General features: G+C 44.3%; 1 protein-coding gene across 1 annotated transcript in view; it reads right to left on the reverse strand.

Annotated features, from left to right (window-relative positions):
• LOC139583299 (collagen alpha-1(XV) chain-like) overlaps positions 1-16,689 on the reverse strand; it is a 111,530-nt gene that overhangs the window by 33,539 nt on the left and 61,302 nt on the right. Inside the window, exons 9-17 of the mRNA XM_071414208.1 lie at positions 13,882-13,908; positions 9,961-10,023; positions 9,036-9,113; positions 8,850-8,906; positions 8,543-8,671; positions 5,782-5,835; positions 5,630-5,665; positions 5,116-5,241; positions 1,442-1,477 (exon numbers count right to left, since the gene is read on the reverse strand). Of these exons, the coding sequence (XP_071270309.1) occupies positions 1,442-1,477; positions 5,116-5,241; positions 5,630-5,665; positions 5,782-5,835; positions 8,543-8,671; positions 8,850-8,906; positions 9,036-9,113; positions 9,961-10,023; positions 13,882-13,908 (606 nt within the window). The remainder of the gene's footprint in view (positions 1-1,441; positions 1,478-5,115; positions 5,242-5,629; positions 5,666-5,781; positions 5,836-8,542; positions 8,672-8,849; positions 8,907-9,035; positions 9,114-9,960; positions 10,024-13,881; positions 13,909-16,689) is intronic.

Genomic DNA, 16,689 nt, shown 5'->3' on the forward strand with positions numbered 1-16,689 from the left:
GCGTGCAGTAGGATGTGAACAAGGGACCTTCTAGATAAGGAGTGGCGTGCAGTAGGACTGAACAAGGGGCCTTCTAGATAAGGAGTGGCGTGCAGTAGGATGTGAACAAGGGGCCTTCTAGATAACGAGTGGCGTGCAGTAGGATGTGAACAAGGGACCCTCTAGATAAGGAGTGGCGTGCAGTAGGACTGAACAAGGGGCCTTCTAGATAAGGAGTGGCGTGCAGTAGGACTGAACAAGGGCCTTCTAGATAACGAGTGGCGTGCAGTAGGATGTGAACAAGGGGCCTTCTAGATAAGGAGTGGCGTGCAGTAGGACTGAACAATGGGCCTTCTAGATAAGGAGTGGCGTGCAGTAGGATGTGAACAAGGGGCCTTCTAGATAACGAGTGGCGTGCAGTAGGATGTGAACAAGGGGCCTTCTAGATAAGGAGTGGCGTGCAGTAGGATGTGAACAAGGGGCCTTCTAGATAAGGAGTGGCGTGCAGTAGGATGTGAACAAGGGCCTTCTAGATAAGGAGTGGCGTGCAGTAGGATGTGAACAAGGGGCCTTCTAGATAAGGAGTGGCGTGCAGTAGGATGTGAACAAGGGGCCTTCTAGATAACGAGTGGCGTGCAGTAGGATGTGAACAAGGGGCCTTCTAGATAACGAGTGGCGTGCATTAGGATGTGAACAAGGGGCCTTCTAGATAAGGAGATGTTTGTCTTCTACCACACTCAGTGGTGGAACAAGTGAGTCACACTTCACACCAACGATTTAATAAACGTTCACATTTTAGCACAAACTAATGTGTCTAGTATATACAGACGACTGTGTCTAGTATATACAGACTACTGTGTCTAGTATATACAGACTACTGTGTCTAGCATACATGAGAACATCCAAGAGTCACGAAAATACTGCCGACGGCAAGTATACGTTGACCCGCCGACGGCAAGTATACGCTGACCCGCCGACGGCAAGTATACGTTGACCCGCCGACGGCAAGTACATGTTGACCCGCCGACGGCAAGTATACGTTGACCCGCCGACGGCAAGTACATGTTGACCCGCCGACGGCAAGTATACGTTGACCCGCCGACGGCAAGTATACGTTGACCCGCCGACGGCAAGTACATGTTGACCCGCCGACGGCAAGTATACGTTGACCCGCCGACGGCAAGTACATGTTGACCCGCCGACGGCAAGTACACGTTGACCCGCCGACGGCAAGTATACGTTGACCCGCCGACGGCAAGTACACGTTGACCCGCCGACGGCAAGTATACGTTGACTTTGATGTCAGGTTGAAGTGTGTTTTTCGAGAGTAGCTCCCTTCCATAGTTAGCCTTTACCACAGTCGATGGATATCAATGATGGGACAGGATATTGTATTGAAACATGCCTGATAGGTACATTGAGTAAAGCCACTATGTCAGTGATAGAAGACATGAGGGACTACCTTAGGTCCTGGACGGCCAGGTTTGTCAATAGGACCCTGTGGAAAGCACCAGAAAAAAATTATTGTCAGTAGTAATCATACTTATTTTCATATTAATATCATACTTATGAGCGAAAGGGTTGAAGTCCCAGCAGCGCCATAAGAAACCACTCTTTGTGTTCGAACCTGAATACTTCTGGCCATCACTGCCCCAAAGCCACCCAGTTCCCTGGAACCCTTCATGTCCTACAAACAACATACAGTCAATGACAACTGATGTGTGCTAATGAACCATCTTGCACAAAATGGCTGCCGGGCATCACTAAGGTGGGTGCTACACATTGGCAGAGAAGTAGAGGCGAAACGAGATGATTTACTATGCCCCAATATCTGTCCGTATGAGATAAGAATGCAACATACGTCAAATCAAATGAAATGTTATTAGTTCCCCCCCCCGAATTCAGTAAATTGCTTACTTACAAACCCCTAACAAACAATACAGTTTTAAAAAATACGGATAAAAATAAGAAATAAAAGTAACAAGTAATTAAAGAGCAGCAGTAAAATAACAATAGCGAGACTATATACAGGGGGGTACCGGTACAGAGTCAATGTGTGGGGAACCGGTTAGTTGAGGTAATACGTACATGTAGGTAGAGTTATAAAAGTGACTATGCATGGTGGGGGGGGGGGGGGCAATGCAAATAGTCTGGGAAGCCATTTGATTAGATGTTCAGGAGTCTTATGGCTTGGGGGTAGAAGCTGTTTAGAAGCCTCTTGGACCTAGACTTGGCGCTCCAGTACCATTTGCCATGCGGTAGCAGAGATAACAGTCTATGACTAGGGTGGCTGGAGTCTTTGACAATTTTTAGGGCCTTCCTCTGACACCGCCTGGTATAGAGGTCCTGGATGGCAGGCAGCTTAGCCCCAGTGATGTACAGGGCTGTACGCACTACCCTCTGTAGTGCCTTGCGGTCGGAGGCCGAGCAGTTGCCGTACCAGGCAGTGATGCAATCAGTCAGGATGCTCTTGACGTGGCAGCTGTAGAACCTTTTGAGGATCTGAAGAGCCGTGCCAAATCGTTTCAGTCTCCTGAGGGGGAATAGGTTTTGTCGTGCCCTCTTCACGACTGTCTTAGTGTGCTTGGACCATGTTCGTTTGTTGGTGATGTGGACACCAAGGAACTTGAAGCTGTCAACCTGCTCCACTGCAGCCCCGTTGATGAGAATGGGGGCATGCTTAGTCCTCTTTCTCCTGTAGTCCACTATCATCTCCTTCGTCTTGATCACGTTGAGGGAGAGGTTGTTGTCCTGGCACCATACGGCCAGGTCTCTGACCTCTTCCCTATAGGCTGTCTCATCGTTGTCGGTGATCAGACACTGTTGTGTCATCAGCAAACTTAATAACGGTGTTGGAGTCGTGCCTGGCCGTGCAGTCATGAGTAAACAGGGAGTACAGGAGGGAACTAGGCACGCACCCATGAGGGGCCCATGTGTTGAGGATCAGCGTGGCGGATGTGTTGTTACCTACCCTTACCACCCGGGGGCAGCCTGTCGGGAAGTCCAGGATCCAGTTGCAGAGGGAGGTGTTTAGTCCTTAGTTTATTGATGAGCTTTGAGGGCACTATGGTGTTGAACGCTGAGCTGTAGTCAATGAATAGCATTCTCACATAGGTGTTTATTTTGTCCATTTGAGAAAGGGCAGTGTGGAGTGCAATAGAGATTGCATCATCTGTGGATCTGTTGGGGCAGTCCGCAAATTTGGAGTGGGTCTAGGGTTTCTGGAATAATGGTGTTGATGTGAGCCATGACCAGCATTTCAAAGCACTTCATGGCTACAGATGTGAGTGCTACAGGTCGGTCGTCATTTAGGCAGGTTACCTTAGTGTTTTTGGGCACAGGCACTATGGTGGTCTGCTTAAAACATGTTGCTATTACAGACTCGGACAGGGAAGAGGTTGAAAATGTCAGTAAAGACACTTGCCAGTTGGTCAGCGCATGCTCGCAGTACATGTCCTGGTAATCCGTCTGGCCCCGCGGCCTTGTGAATGTTGACCTGTTTGAAGGTTTTACTCACATCGGCTGCGGAGAGCTTGATCACACAGTCTTCCGAAACAGCTGGTGCTCTCATGCATGTTTTAGTGTTATTTGCCTCGAAGCGAGCATAGAAGTAGTTTAGCTTGTCTGGTAGGCTCGTGTCACTGGGCAGCTCTCGGCTGTGCTTCCCTTTGTAGTCTGTAATGGTTTGCAAGCCCTGCTACATGCGACGAGCGTCAGAGCCGGTGTATTACGATTAGATCTTAGTCCTGTATTGATGCTTTGCCTGTTTGATGGTTCGTCTGAGGGCATAGCGGGATTTCTTATATGCTTCCGGGTTAGAGTCCCGCTCCTTGAAAGTGACAGCTCTAGCCTTTAGCTCAGTGCAGATGTTGCCTGTAATCCATGGCTTCTGGTTGGGGTATGTACGTACGGTCACTGTGGGGACGACGTCATCGATGCACTTATTGATGAAGCCAATGACTGATGTGGTGTACTCCTCAATGCCATTGGAGGAATCCCGGAACATATTCCAGTCTGTGCTAGCAAAACAGTCCTGTAGCTTAGCATCAGCTTCATCTGACCACTTTTTTAATGATCTAGTCACTAGTGCTTCCTGCTTTAATTTTTGCTTGTAAGCAGGAATCAGGAGGATAGAATTATGGTCAGATTTGCCAAATGGAGGGCGAGGGAGAGCTTTGTATGTGTCTGTGTGTGTGGAGTAAAGGTGGTCCACGCACAGATAGAAATTTGTTAAAACGGATTTAAGTTTCCCCTGCATTAAAGTCCCCGGCTACTAGGAGCGCCACCTCTGGAGGAGCGTTTTCTTGTTTGCTTATGGTGGAATACAGCTCATTCAATGCTGTCTTAGTTCCAGCCTCAGTCTGTGGTGGTACGTAAACAGCTACTAAAAATACAGATGAAAACTCTCTAGGTAGATAGTGTTGTCTACAGGTTATCATGAGATACTCTACCTCAGGCGGGCAATAGCTGGAGACTTGCTTAGATATCATGCACCAGCTGTTATTTACAAAAATAAATAGTCTGCCGCCCCTTGTCATACCAGACGCCGGTGCAGCGTATAACCAGCCAGCTGTATGTTGATAGTGTCGTTGTTCAGCCACAACTCCGTGAAGCATAAGATATTACAGTTTTGAATGTCCCGTTGGTAGTTTAATCTTCCACGTAGATCATCTATTTTATTCTCCACAGATTGCACGTTTGCTAGCAGAATGGAAGGAAGTCGAGGTTTATTAGATCGCCTACGAATTCTCAGAAGGCAGCCCGCCCTCCGGCCTTGTTTTCTCTGCCTCCTCTTCATGCAAATCACAGAGATCGGGGCCTGTTCCCCAGAAAGCAGTATATCATTCGCATCAGACTCGTTAAAGGAAAAAAAGGATTCTGCCAGTCCGTGGTGAGTAATCACAGTTCTGATGTCCAGAAGTTATTTTCGGTCATAAGAGACGGTAGCGGCAATATTATGTACAAAATAAGTAAAAAAATAATAAGTTACAAACAACGCAAATAAACAAACAAAAAAACACAATCGGTTGGGGACACGTAAAACGTCAGCCTTCTTCTCCGGTGCCATTGTTCCATCATGTCCAGTATGTTGTTGACCCTCTGACAGACAGGAGAGCTGAGTGAGTGAAATCATACCTCCAGGTCCAAGCTGAAGACCCGTCCTGGGGGTCCCGGTAGCCCAGGGGGCCCCCTCAGACCCGGCTTCCCCTCTGGTCCCTCTGAGCCGGGCAGACCTGGGAACCCTGCTGCACCTGGCTCCCCCTAGGAGAGAAACGCAATGGTTCAGTCCAATAACCTCACAGTAGCTTAGACCAAGCAACATTTTTTGCATATGTGAAGGAACTGGATGGGTCTAAGTATTATGAAGGAGACTCCCACTAAGCCCATTGGAAGGCTAGGTGAAGGCATCACAGTAGCTTAGACCAATCTTTTCCTTCAGATCTGCATCCACTGATTGAGATGGGGCTAGAGGTTGATTTTGGAGCATACAGTCTTCTATTTATTTGGTTCTGGTTGTTAGCAGTAATTATCCCTGGCTTCATATGTAGGGACCAGCTGTGTTTGGGTTGATTAGTGGTTAAAAGCAGTTGTGGTTTTTAGGGTCACTTCTAGGTTGAGTAGTAATGGATTAGCATGACTCAAACTGTACCTTTGGTCCATGTGTTCCGCTCAGACCCGGCTCACCCTGTCAAAGAAAATCTTTCAATCAAATGAAATCCAATGTTCTTCAAGAAGCCCTTTATCTTTTCTTTTTAACAATCACCACACAGGATATCAGAGGTCTACATCCATTAGTCGTACCTTCTCTCCTCTCTCGCCAGCTGGACCAGGGTACCCATCATTCCCATCAACCCCCTGGGAAATAGAACAATCACTTAGATTAGATGTGTTTCGGCGTAATGTATTTCTGTCTAGTACGGGATCACTCCTACAGTCAGATTCTATTTGGCTGAGAAGTGTCTGATCTGAAGGCACAGCAAGACTGTAGTTTTATTCCACCTGCTAATTGAGAAATAATGATCTATTCATAAGAGCCAGAACTTAATTCATAGTTTCAACGATGCCAACTAAGATGAGATCAATGTCCTGTATGTAATCCTGTCACACAGTTAGTAAAAGCCTCATGCACTCCCATGTCAAAAGGCCAGATTTTCCCCAACGATGCAACTATGGGAGGAGACCATGTTTCATGAGGATTTTGTCCAGCTGCAGTCAGAAAGTCATTATAGCTCACTGAGTGAAGATTACATTTGCTGCTTCATGGCTTCTTAACCTTTCCATATGAGACTCTTAAGATCTTTGTCTCCGTTGGTCCATTGTTAATGGTCTTATTGTACTTTGTGAATCGTATCGTGAAACAAACTTAAAATGGTTTCTCAACAGATTAGGCGAGAGATCATTGACCTGAGCAATAACATTCCGTAATCTGTCAATCAGGCTGTTGAGCAAAATCTCACCACTGGGAAAGTAGGCATGAACACTGTCAAATCCCATGAAATAGATTGTGACGTGTTGTGGAAAGATGTGAAATCCCTGTAGTTCACGAAAGAGGAGGTTGATTGGAGTACATGTTGGGGTGGATTTGACACACAACAGCCATATAGTTAGATGAAACAGTCTGTAGCTACAGTATTACAGGCTGTCTGGATCCAAGCCAAGTAATCAGGTCTCTGTGGGAAGATAGGAATGCATTATAACAGGGGCAACTGTCAACACTGTCTCAGTACACAAATCACCTTTAACCACAGATCTAGGATCAGATTAACCAACCAGCTACCTCCGATCCAGGGCCGAAAAAAGACCTGAATCTGTATCATTGGATAACACCGACTTTGACCTGATCTGTCAAACACGGAGGGTTGGAATTCCCATAGTGCTCTGTGATCAAGGTCCCTGGCTTTGAGCAGGCGAGATGTCAGAGCTGTGCACATGTTCTAAGGAGGGAAGGCTAGGCAGCTTCTATTGTGTGGTGCAGGCTAGACCACAGAGAGAGATAGAGGGACGAGGGACACTGGCTGGGATTGTGGTTACCATTGCAAAGGGGAGCAGACTTGCTTATAAACACAGAGCTCCTTTTACAGCTTGGTTAAAAGACTGGGTGACACACAGCGCTCCAAAAGAGAACTTCAAAGAGCTGGTATCTAAGTGATGTCACTCCTGTGTTCCTTCTAGATTGAGTAACAAGTATGCAACACTAATACAACGTCCCTCCTTTTTCACATTTACAAACGTGCTTAAGACAGGGTTTTAAACTTCAGTATAGGGGTTATATAACCACATCAGTCATTAACAAACTTAACTGTTTGTGATTAAAAGTGAAATTCCAATGCACTTTTTTGAAACAGTTCAAAATAAATCTGTAATATTTAAGAACACGTCATGCCTCCATGCCTCTGTTTACAGCCCTCCTCCCCCAAATCACCACAGGGCATCATCAAACGCACTACAAGTTGTCAAGGCAGCCAGATCGATGTCACCAGGGTCCAGCTCTGTGGTGACCTCACCATGGTGACAGCTACTCTGGGTGCCTCAGTCGTCCGTTCAATCACTCACAAACATTGGGCCTCCAGAACCTTCTGGGTTTAAGCAAGCAGAACAAATTGCAGGGTTGTGGGGGAAATATGGGATTTTCAAACGGCTTCCAGGAATCTCTTGTCATGTAAGAGGGCAGAGCTGTGCTAAAGGGTTGCATGAAGGTTGCTACTGGCCTTGACAAACCTTTGGCAGACACCTGGGGGTTTAATTATTTGGATTATCTGGCAGACACCTGGGGGTTTAATTATTTGGATTATCTGGCAGACACCTGGGGGTTTAATTATTTGGATTATCTGGCAGACACCTGGGGGTTTAATTATTTTGATTATCTGGCAACGCTTTGTTCTAAGAAATGAATTTGCAAAGCTCTCTCACACACACACACACACACACACACACACACACACACACACACACACACACACACACACACACACACACACACACACACACACACACACACACACACACACACACACACACACACACACACACACACACACACACACACACACTGCCTTATAGGCCTGATAGGACCAGAATATTACACCTATAATACGTAATACCTTGTCAGTAAGCATTTCACTGTAACGTCTACACCTGTTGTATTCAGCATTTCACTGTAACGTCTACACCTGTTGTATTCAGCATTTCACTGTAACGTCTACCCCTGTTGTATTCAGCATTTCACTGTAACGTCTACACCTGTTGTATTCAGCATTTCACTGTAACGTCTACACCTGTTGTATTCAGCATTTCACTGTAACGTCTACACCTGTTGTATTCAGCATTTCACTGTAACGTCTACACCTGTTGTATTCAGCATTTCACTGTAACGTCTACACCTGTTGTATTCAGCATTTCACTGTAACGTCTACACCTGTTGTATTCAGCATTTCACTGTAACGTCTACACCTGTTGTATTCAGAATTTCACTGTAACGTCTACACCTGTTGTATTCGGCGCATGTGACGAATAAAATTTGATTTGATTTGATAGAGTTTCAGTGATGTGTTTGGTGACTCACAGGCAGTCCAGCTTTACCCATCTCTCCATCCTTCCCATTTTCCCCAGGAGCCCAGGGGAACACAGAGAGGCCCTCAGATGAACCTGGGGGGCCAGGAAGCCCTGGAGGACCAGGTGGACCAGGAGGACCCTGGATGAAGAAAATAAAATCCATAACATTCACGCTAACAAAATAACACGATACATCTGTCATAATGCATAAATGCTAATGCTAACTTATTTGTACCCAAATGGTGTTTGTGTCTATAGTCAGTGAGCAGAACAACAGGTTGTAAGGTTCTAGAGTTTTGAAAAGAATGACCACTCACTGTCATAATCTCTGTGTCTCCGTCAAAGTACTCAAAGCCTGAGCCGTCCACACCGTCCTGCAAACCACATACGTTTAGAATGAATGAAGGAACTGATGAATCAACGAAAACAACCAAATCAATCGTCCAACTAATTCTACCATCCATCTATTCACATTCATGTGTGGTTCATTCCACACTACATACCGGGGATCTGGATGAGTTGGGTCGACCCGGTGGCCCAGGAGGTCCGGGGGAACCAGGTTTGCCCACTCCAGGATCCCCCTTTAGGGGTCAACAACACACACACAATCCAGGGTCAAGGGTTGAACACAATAACCAAGTACAACAGCGTTTCTCAATCCAATCCTGAGGGAACCTTGTTGGATAATGCACATTTTAGTTCTGGCCCAGCACTAACACACCAGATGTAATTAATCGCCAGCCCTTGAAGTAATTAATTGCCAGCCCTTGAAGTAATTAATCGCCAGCCCTTGATGTAATTAATCGCCAGCCTTTGATGTAATTAATCGCCAGCCCTTGATGTAATTAATCGCCAGCCCTTGATGTAATTAATCGCCAGCCCTTGAAGTAATTAATCGCCAGCCCTTGATGTAATTAATCGCCAGCCCTTGATGTAATTAATCGCCAGCCCTTGAAGTAATTAATCGCCAGCCCTTGATGTAATTAATTGCCAGCCCTTGAAGTAATTAATCGCCAGCCCTTGATGTAATTAATCGCCAGCCCTTGATGTAATTAATCGCCAGCCCTTGATGTAATTAATCGCCAGCCCTTGATGTAATTAATCGCCAGCCATTGATGTAATTAATCGCCAGCCCTTGAAGTAATTAATCGCCAGCCCTTGATGTAATTAATCGCCAGCCCTTGATGTAATTAATCGCCAGCCCTTGAAGTAATTAATCGCCAGCCCTTGATGTAATTAATCGCCAGCCCTTGATGTAATTAATCGCCAGCCCTTGATGTTGGTGTTTGGGCCAGAGCAAAACAATTGCAATAAAGTAGAGCACCGTTGAACTATTCATCGATAGTGGAGCTAAAACCTATAGGCCATTAGAACGTCATATACCGTCTGCATCAGTGAAAGGAGGTTAGACAGTGTGTGATGTTGCACCTTGTCTCCTTTGGGACCAGGATCTCCTGGCAAGCCTGGGAATCCCTGAGCTCCAGTTTCTCCCTGTGGAAGGCAACACAGCGAGTGAGGATTATCAACATGAGAAATGGCTGATGGGGGAAAACATATGAAGATATCCACATGGGTCGTGTACAGTTACAGTAGGCTTTTCAACAATGATTGGTGGACCGACAGGAGTTGAAGATTGGATTGATGTGTGGCCCTTCCTTCCAGAGTTATATCACTCCATAAAACACAATGTCCAAAAAGATCATCAGCCCGGTTTTCACTATAACAGTTATCTAACCCCTCTCTGAAGCACCTGTATGACGCACGCACGCATGCACGCGCACACGCACGCACACACACACGCACACACACACACAGATGTACCCCACATGTGAGCAGCACCCCGTATCTCTTCACACAGAGGTCAGGACCTGGGCTTCAGAGTTGATCAAACCCACAGGTGGGCAGGTGCTCTCGTTTCACCAATCGAAACGCACAGATGCAGATCAAAGACCCCTAGAGGGACCACCGTAGAATATCCCCTCTCCATCGCTCATCTCTGACATCCAGGGACGTGAGTTGTAAATAAACAATGACTCAACTTTCCTCATTTTTGTAAAACATTTCCAAAATGACTGCATCCCACTTTCCTCCGTAGTTGGCTTAGGGACTGGGTCTGGTGTAGGGTAACTATCATAACAACAGAGGGTCTGGTGTACACATGTGAAGTATCGGTTGTGTGCGTCTAAGACGCTGTGGTGTGTTTACAGTGGAATGAGAATATTTGTGTTCTTGAGATAGAGAGTGTAGGAGTTACTGTAAATAGCAGAACAACAAAGTCAAGTCTCTGTAGGGCCTATTGGTTGGAGATTCAGAATAAAATGCAATACTCTGTACACTATTGTATATAAAAATAGTTTACAGTTTTTAACAATTGCTCACATGCATTGGTCAAAACTGAAGTCACATGGTCAAAACTCTTCACAGGGTCAGCGAAACAGAAGTGTATATGAACCAAACTGTGAATCATTTTAATTCCTTTCACACAAAATGCGTTCAATGACCACATTCTCTGAAATCCACAAACTATTTTCTCATTCATACTCCACCACCTGCTCAGCTATATATTTGCAGCACATGTTTTCAAATGCTAAAACACTGTTTCCAAAACTGTTAAAAACACATTCAAAACAGAATGATGGCAAATGTCGTGCATTTCTGCAGTAACCAGATTGAAACATATAGAAAATCTCAGCAGAATACTTAATCATTCCAAACACAGCTGATTGCAATTTCAGGTGAAAGCCTACCCAAGTGTCCTGTTTTTAGTCTCGTTACAAAACAGACAAAAGAGGACGGCTTCAGAATAATTTAGTTTGGAAACATGGATCAAGGAAGACAGGTTGGTGGGGAAAGAAGAGTGGCAGGGAGAGGGAGAATGCATGGAGGACAACGGAGAGGAAGACAGGTTGGTGGGGAAAGAAGAGTGACAGGGAGAGGGAGAATGTGTTGGAGGACAAAGGAGAGGAAGACCAAGAGCAGTGGTCTCTGATGAGATAAGAGCCACAATTACTGACCATGTTGTAAACCACGGTCTCTCTTTGAGAGAGGCCGGTTTAAGCATGTTGTAAACCACGGTCTCTCTTTGAGAGAGGCCGGTTTAAGCATGTTGTAAACCACGGTCTCTCTTTGTAACCACATTTGCAGCGTTCAACAGCATCAATACGACATTTTGAAATATATTGGCTGTTTAGTTTTTCTCAGTTGGATCCAAAGGTTGCCTCCCACAGGAGGGAGAGGCAGACTAGTATCAGATGCGCAGGAAATTGACATTGTTGACATGATAATTGCAACAATGCAATAAAACTGTGGTCCATTCGGGACAGAGTGCTGGCAGACTAGATCACCATTGGGAATGTGAATACGGTCAGCACAACGACAGTTGCCAGAGTCCTAGAGGAACCTCAAATAAGGATGAAGCTGTTGTACATTGTACCCTTTGAGAGAAACGGGGAACGTGTGAAAGAACTCCGGTACCAATATGTCCAGGTAAGATGTCTGTTCAATAACCAAACAGGGTACATACACAGCTATGCATTATGTAAAGAACTGTAAAACTGTGGATTTACTGTATTTTAGAGTAATGGAGATGGAAGCCAGGCAAACTGGACATACATTCATCTTTGTGGATGAAGCTGGATTCAACCTGGTAAAAACACGCCACAGGAGAAGAAAAATGATTGGATAGAGAGCAACCGTGGATGTCCAGGCCAGAGAGGAGCTAACATCAATGTGTGCAGCACTGTCCAATGATGGTTTGCTGTTACACAAACCACTCATTGGCCCCTACAATACAGAGAGGCTCATTTATTTTCTGGATGACCTGCATAATCGACTTGTACCAGCGGAGGAGAGAGGGGCAAGAAACTCCCCTGCCTTCGTTGTTGTGTGGGATGATGTGTGCATTCCACCACTCTGCTGCAGTCACAGACTGGTTTACTACACATCCCAGGATGTCAGTACTAGTTCCTGCCTCCATACTCCTCCTTCCTAAACCCCATAGAGGAGTCTGTCTCTGCGTGGAGGTGGAAGGTTTATGACCACCATCCACATGACCAGATGTCATTACTGGAGGCCATGAATGCAGGGTGTGGAGACACTTCTCCTGAAGACTGCCAGGGTGTGGAGACACTTCTCCTGAAGACTGCCAGGGTGTGGAAACACTTCTCCTGAAGACTGCCAGGGTGTGGAGACACTTCTCCTGAAGACTGCCAGGGTGTGGAGACACTTCTCCTGAAGACTGCCAGGGTGTGGAGACACTTCTCCTGAAGACTGCCAGGGTGTGGAGACACTTCTCCTGAAGACTGCCAGGGTGTGGAGACACTTCTCCTGAAGACTGCCAGGGTGTGGAGACACTTCCCCTGAAGACCTCCAGGGTGTGGAGACACTTCTCCTGAAGACCTCCAGGGTGTGGAGACACTTCTCCTGAAGACTGCCAGGGTGTGGAGACACTTCTCCTGAAGACTGCCAGGGTTGGATTAGACATTCCAGAATATACTTTCCAAGATGCATCGCTAGAGACATAAGATGTGATGTTGATGAGAACTTGTGGCCAAATGCAGGAGAGAGAGAACTAGACCCCTCACAGTACTGTACAGTATGAGTGATTAAACATTTTGATGATAACCAGAACCCTCACAGTACTGTACAGTATGAGTGATTATACATGTTGATGAGAACTAGAATTCTCACAGTACTGTACAGTACGAGAGATTATACTATACATGTTGATGTTTTATTTAAATTATTATTATTGGAATATCAGGAATTCGGTTTTTTGTTTCAACTTTACATTTTTCACAAGTAAAATAAAAGCTATTGAAGCAAATGGCTGCGTTTCTGATTCATTCTTGTTACATATACTTTAGTACAGTCGATACAGTCAAAAGGTGTTATTCTTATTCTATAATGAAATACTGATTTATGTGAAAAAATCATTCAAACTTCAAAGAGAAACGGTAATAATGTAATGTTCACTGTTTTTTAGGTCAGTGCGTTATGAGTGACAACGTATGCTTTCTGAGTGAGAACTGTTGCCAGTGTTCTGGTCGAACGAGCTTATTTTGAGATATGTATGAAGTGTTTTGGTTGTTTGAGTGAGTTTTGGAGGTGAGATTAACTGTTTGGCCAAGATGCATGTTGGTAATGCAGACTGTGAAGAGTTTTGAAAAAGTGGTTTCAATATTGACCGATGCTTGTTAGCAATTGAATAAAACTATAATTCCCACAATGCAGTAGGCCTATAGTGATCTCAGCTCAGAGATGTTTAAGTCTAGTAATGATGAACGTTTGAAGTCCTAAGGAATGAAAGATAAGTCACAATGAACAATGACAAGCATGAAGAATACTCACAAGGTTTCCGTCTATCCCTCCTCTGCCCTAGAGAACACAAAACAACATATACAGCTTTTTAGATTATTTATTTCACCTTTATTTAACCAGGCTAATTGAACAAGTTCTCATTTACAACTGCGACCTGGCCAAGATAAAGCAAAGCAGTTCGACACGTACAACAACACAGAGTTACACATGGAATAAACAAACATACAGTCAATAATACAGTAGAAAAAGTCTATATACACCATGTGCAAATGAGGTAGGATAAGGGAGTTAAGGCAATAAATAGGCCATGGTGGCGAAGTAATTACAATATAGCAATTAAACACTGTACAGTACCGGTCAAAAGTTTGGACACACCTACTCATTCAAGGGTTTTTCTTTATTTTTAATATTTTCTACATTATAGAATAATAGTGAAGACATCGAAACTATGAAATAACAAATTTGGAATCATATAGTAACCAAAAAAGTGTTTAAGATTTGAGATTCTTTAAAGTAGCCACCCTTTGCCTTGATGACAGCTTTTCATACTCTTGGCACTCTCAACCAGCTTTATGAGGTAGTCACTTTGAATGCATTTCAATTAACAGGTGTGCCTTGTTAAAAGTACATTTCCTTAATTTGTTTGAGCCAATCAGTTGTGTTGTGAAAAGGTAAAGGTGGTAAGCAGAAGATAGCCCTATTTGGTAAAAGACCAAGTCCTTATTATGGCAAGAACAGCTCAAACAAGCAAAAACATGAAGGTCAGTCAATCCGGAACATTTCAAGAACTTTGAAAGTTTCTTCAAGTGTAGTCGCAAAAACCATCAAGCGCTATGATGAAACTGGCTCTCATGAGGACGCCACAGGAAAGGAAGACCCAGAGTTACCTCTGCTGCAGAAGATACGTTCATTAGAGTTATCTGCACCTCAGATTCCAGCCCAAATAAATGCTTCACAGAGTTCAAGTAGCAGACACACCTCAACATCAACTGTTCAGAGGAGACTGCGTGAATCAGGCCTTCATGGTTGAATTGCTGCAAAGAAACCACTACTAAAGGACACCAATAAGAAGAAGAGACTTGCTTGGGCATAGAAACACGAGAAATGGACATTAGACCGGTGGAAATCTGTCCTTTGGTCTGATGAGGCCAAATTTGAGATTGTTGGTTCTAACCGCTGTGTCTTTGTGAGACACAGAGTATGTGAACGGATAATCTCTGCATGTGTGGTTCCCACAATAAAGCATGGAGGAGGAGGTGTGATGGTGTGGGGTTGCTTTGCTGTTGACACTGTCTGTGATTTATTTAGAATTCAAGGCACACTTAACCAGCATGGCTACCACAGCATTCTGCAGCGATATTCCATCCCATCAGGTTTGCGCTTAGGGGGCTATAATTTGTTTTTCAACAGGACAATGACCCAACACACCTCCGGGCTGTGTAAGGGCTATTTGACTAAGAAGGAGAGTGATGGAGTGCTGCATCAGACGACCTAGCCTCCACAATCACCCAACTTCAATCCAATTAAGATGGTTTGGGATGAGTTGGGCCGCAGAGTGAAGGAAAAGCAGACAACAAGTGCTCAGCATATGTGGAACTCCTTCAAGACTGTTGGAAAAGCATTCCAAGTGAAGCTGGTTGAGAGAATGCCAAGAGTGTGCAGAGCTGTCATCAAGGCCAAGGGTGGCTACTTTGAGGAATCTCAAATCTCAAATATATTTTGATTTGTTTACCACTTTTTTGGTTACTACATGATTCCATATGTGTTATTCAAAGATTTGATGTATTTACTATTATTCTACAATGTAGAAAATAGTAAAAAATAAGAAAAACCCTTGAATAAGTAGGTGTATCCAAACTTTTGACTGGTACTGTATGCTTTTTCAACAACACGTTACAGTCAATAATATCAAAGGCTGCACAGAAATCTAACAGTACAGCTCCCACAATCTACTTATTTTCCATTTTTTTCAACCAAACATCAGTCATTTGTGTCAGTGTAGTACATGTTGAGTGCCCTTCACTATAAGCATGCTGAACGGCTGTTGTTAATTTGTTTACAGAGAAATAGAATTGTATCTGGTCAAACCATTTTTTTTTGCAAAACTTTGCTATGCGTCGGCAGCAAGCTGATTGGTTGGCTGTTAGAACCAGTAAAGGGTGCTTTACCATTCTTGGGTAGCGGAATAACTTTGGCTTCACTCCAGGTCAGAAGAAAAAGAAAATTATCCAGACTCTGATTAAAATGATGACAAATAGGAGTGGCAATATAGTCTGCTACCATTCTCATTAGCTTTCCGATTAAGTTGTCAATACCAGGTGGTTTATCTTTATTGAACATTTTAATTTGTTTAACACTTTTTTGGTTACTACATGATTCCATATGTGTTATTTCATAGTTTTAATGTCTTCACTATTATTCTACAATGTAGAAAATAGTAAAAATAAAGAAAACCCCTTGAATGAGTAGGTGTGTCCAAACTGTTGACTGGTATTGTATAGAAAAACTATTTCTGACCCCAAAAAACGTACATAAAAAAACTGCTATTCTAAACCACTGAATGAGGTAACAATACAGCCGTCATCATGGCCACTGGCTGTGGGCATGAAACCACCTAAATGGGCCATTAAAAGGAGTCAATAGCAGAATTAAAGAGAGAGAACACCAATGGAACTGAACTATTTTGGTGAAAAATACGCCTGCCGGGCCAAACCACATAAATGTCTAGGAGTGAGAGAAAACTAATGAATCGGCCGTAACCAGATACAACTGGGATTTTCAATTGCGCCCAATTACAATACAGTGCTGATCAACATGACCAATAGGGGGTGAAGGGGA

The sequence above is a fragment of the Salvelinus alpinus genome, chromosome 8, assembly GCF_045679555.1.
Source record: "Salvelinus alpinus chromosome 8, SLU_Salpinus.1, whole genome shotgun sequence".
NCBI classification, from domain to species: Eukaryota; Metazoa; Chordata; class Actinopteri; order Salmoniformes; family Salmonidae; genus Salvelinus; species Salvelinus alpinus.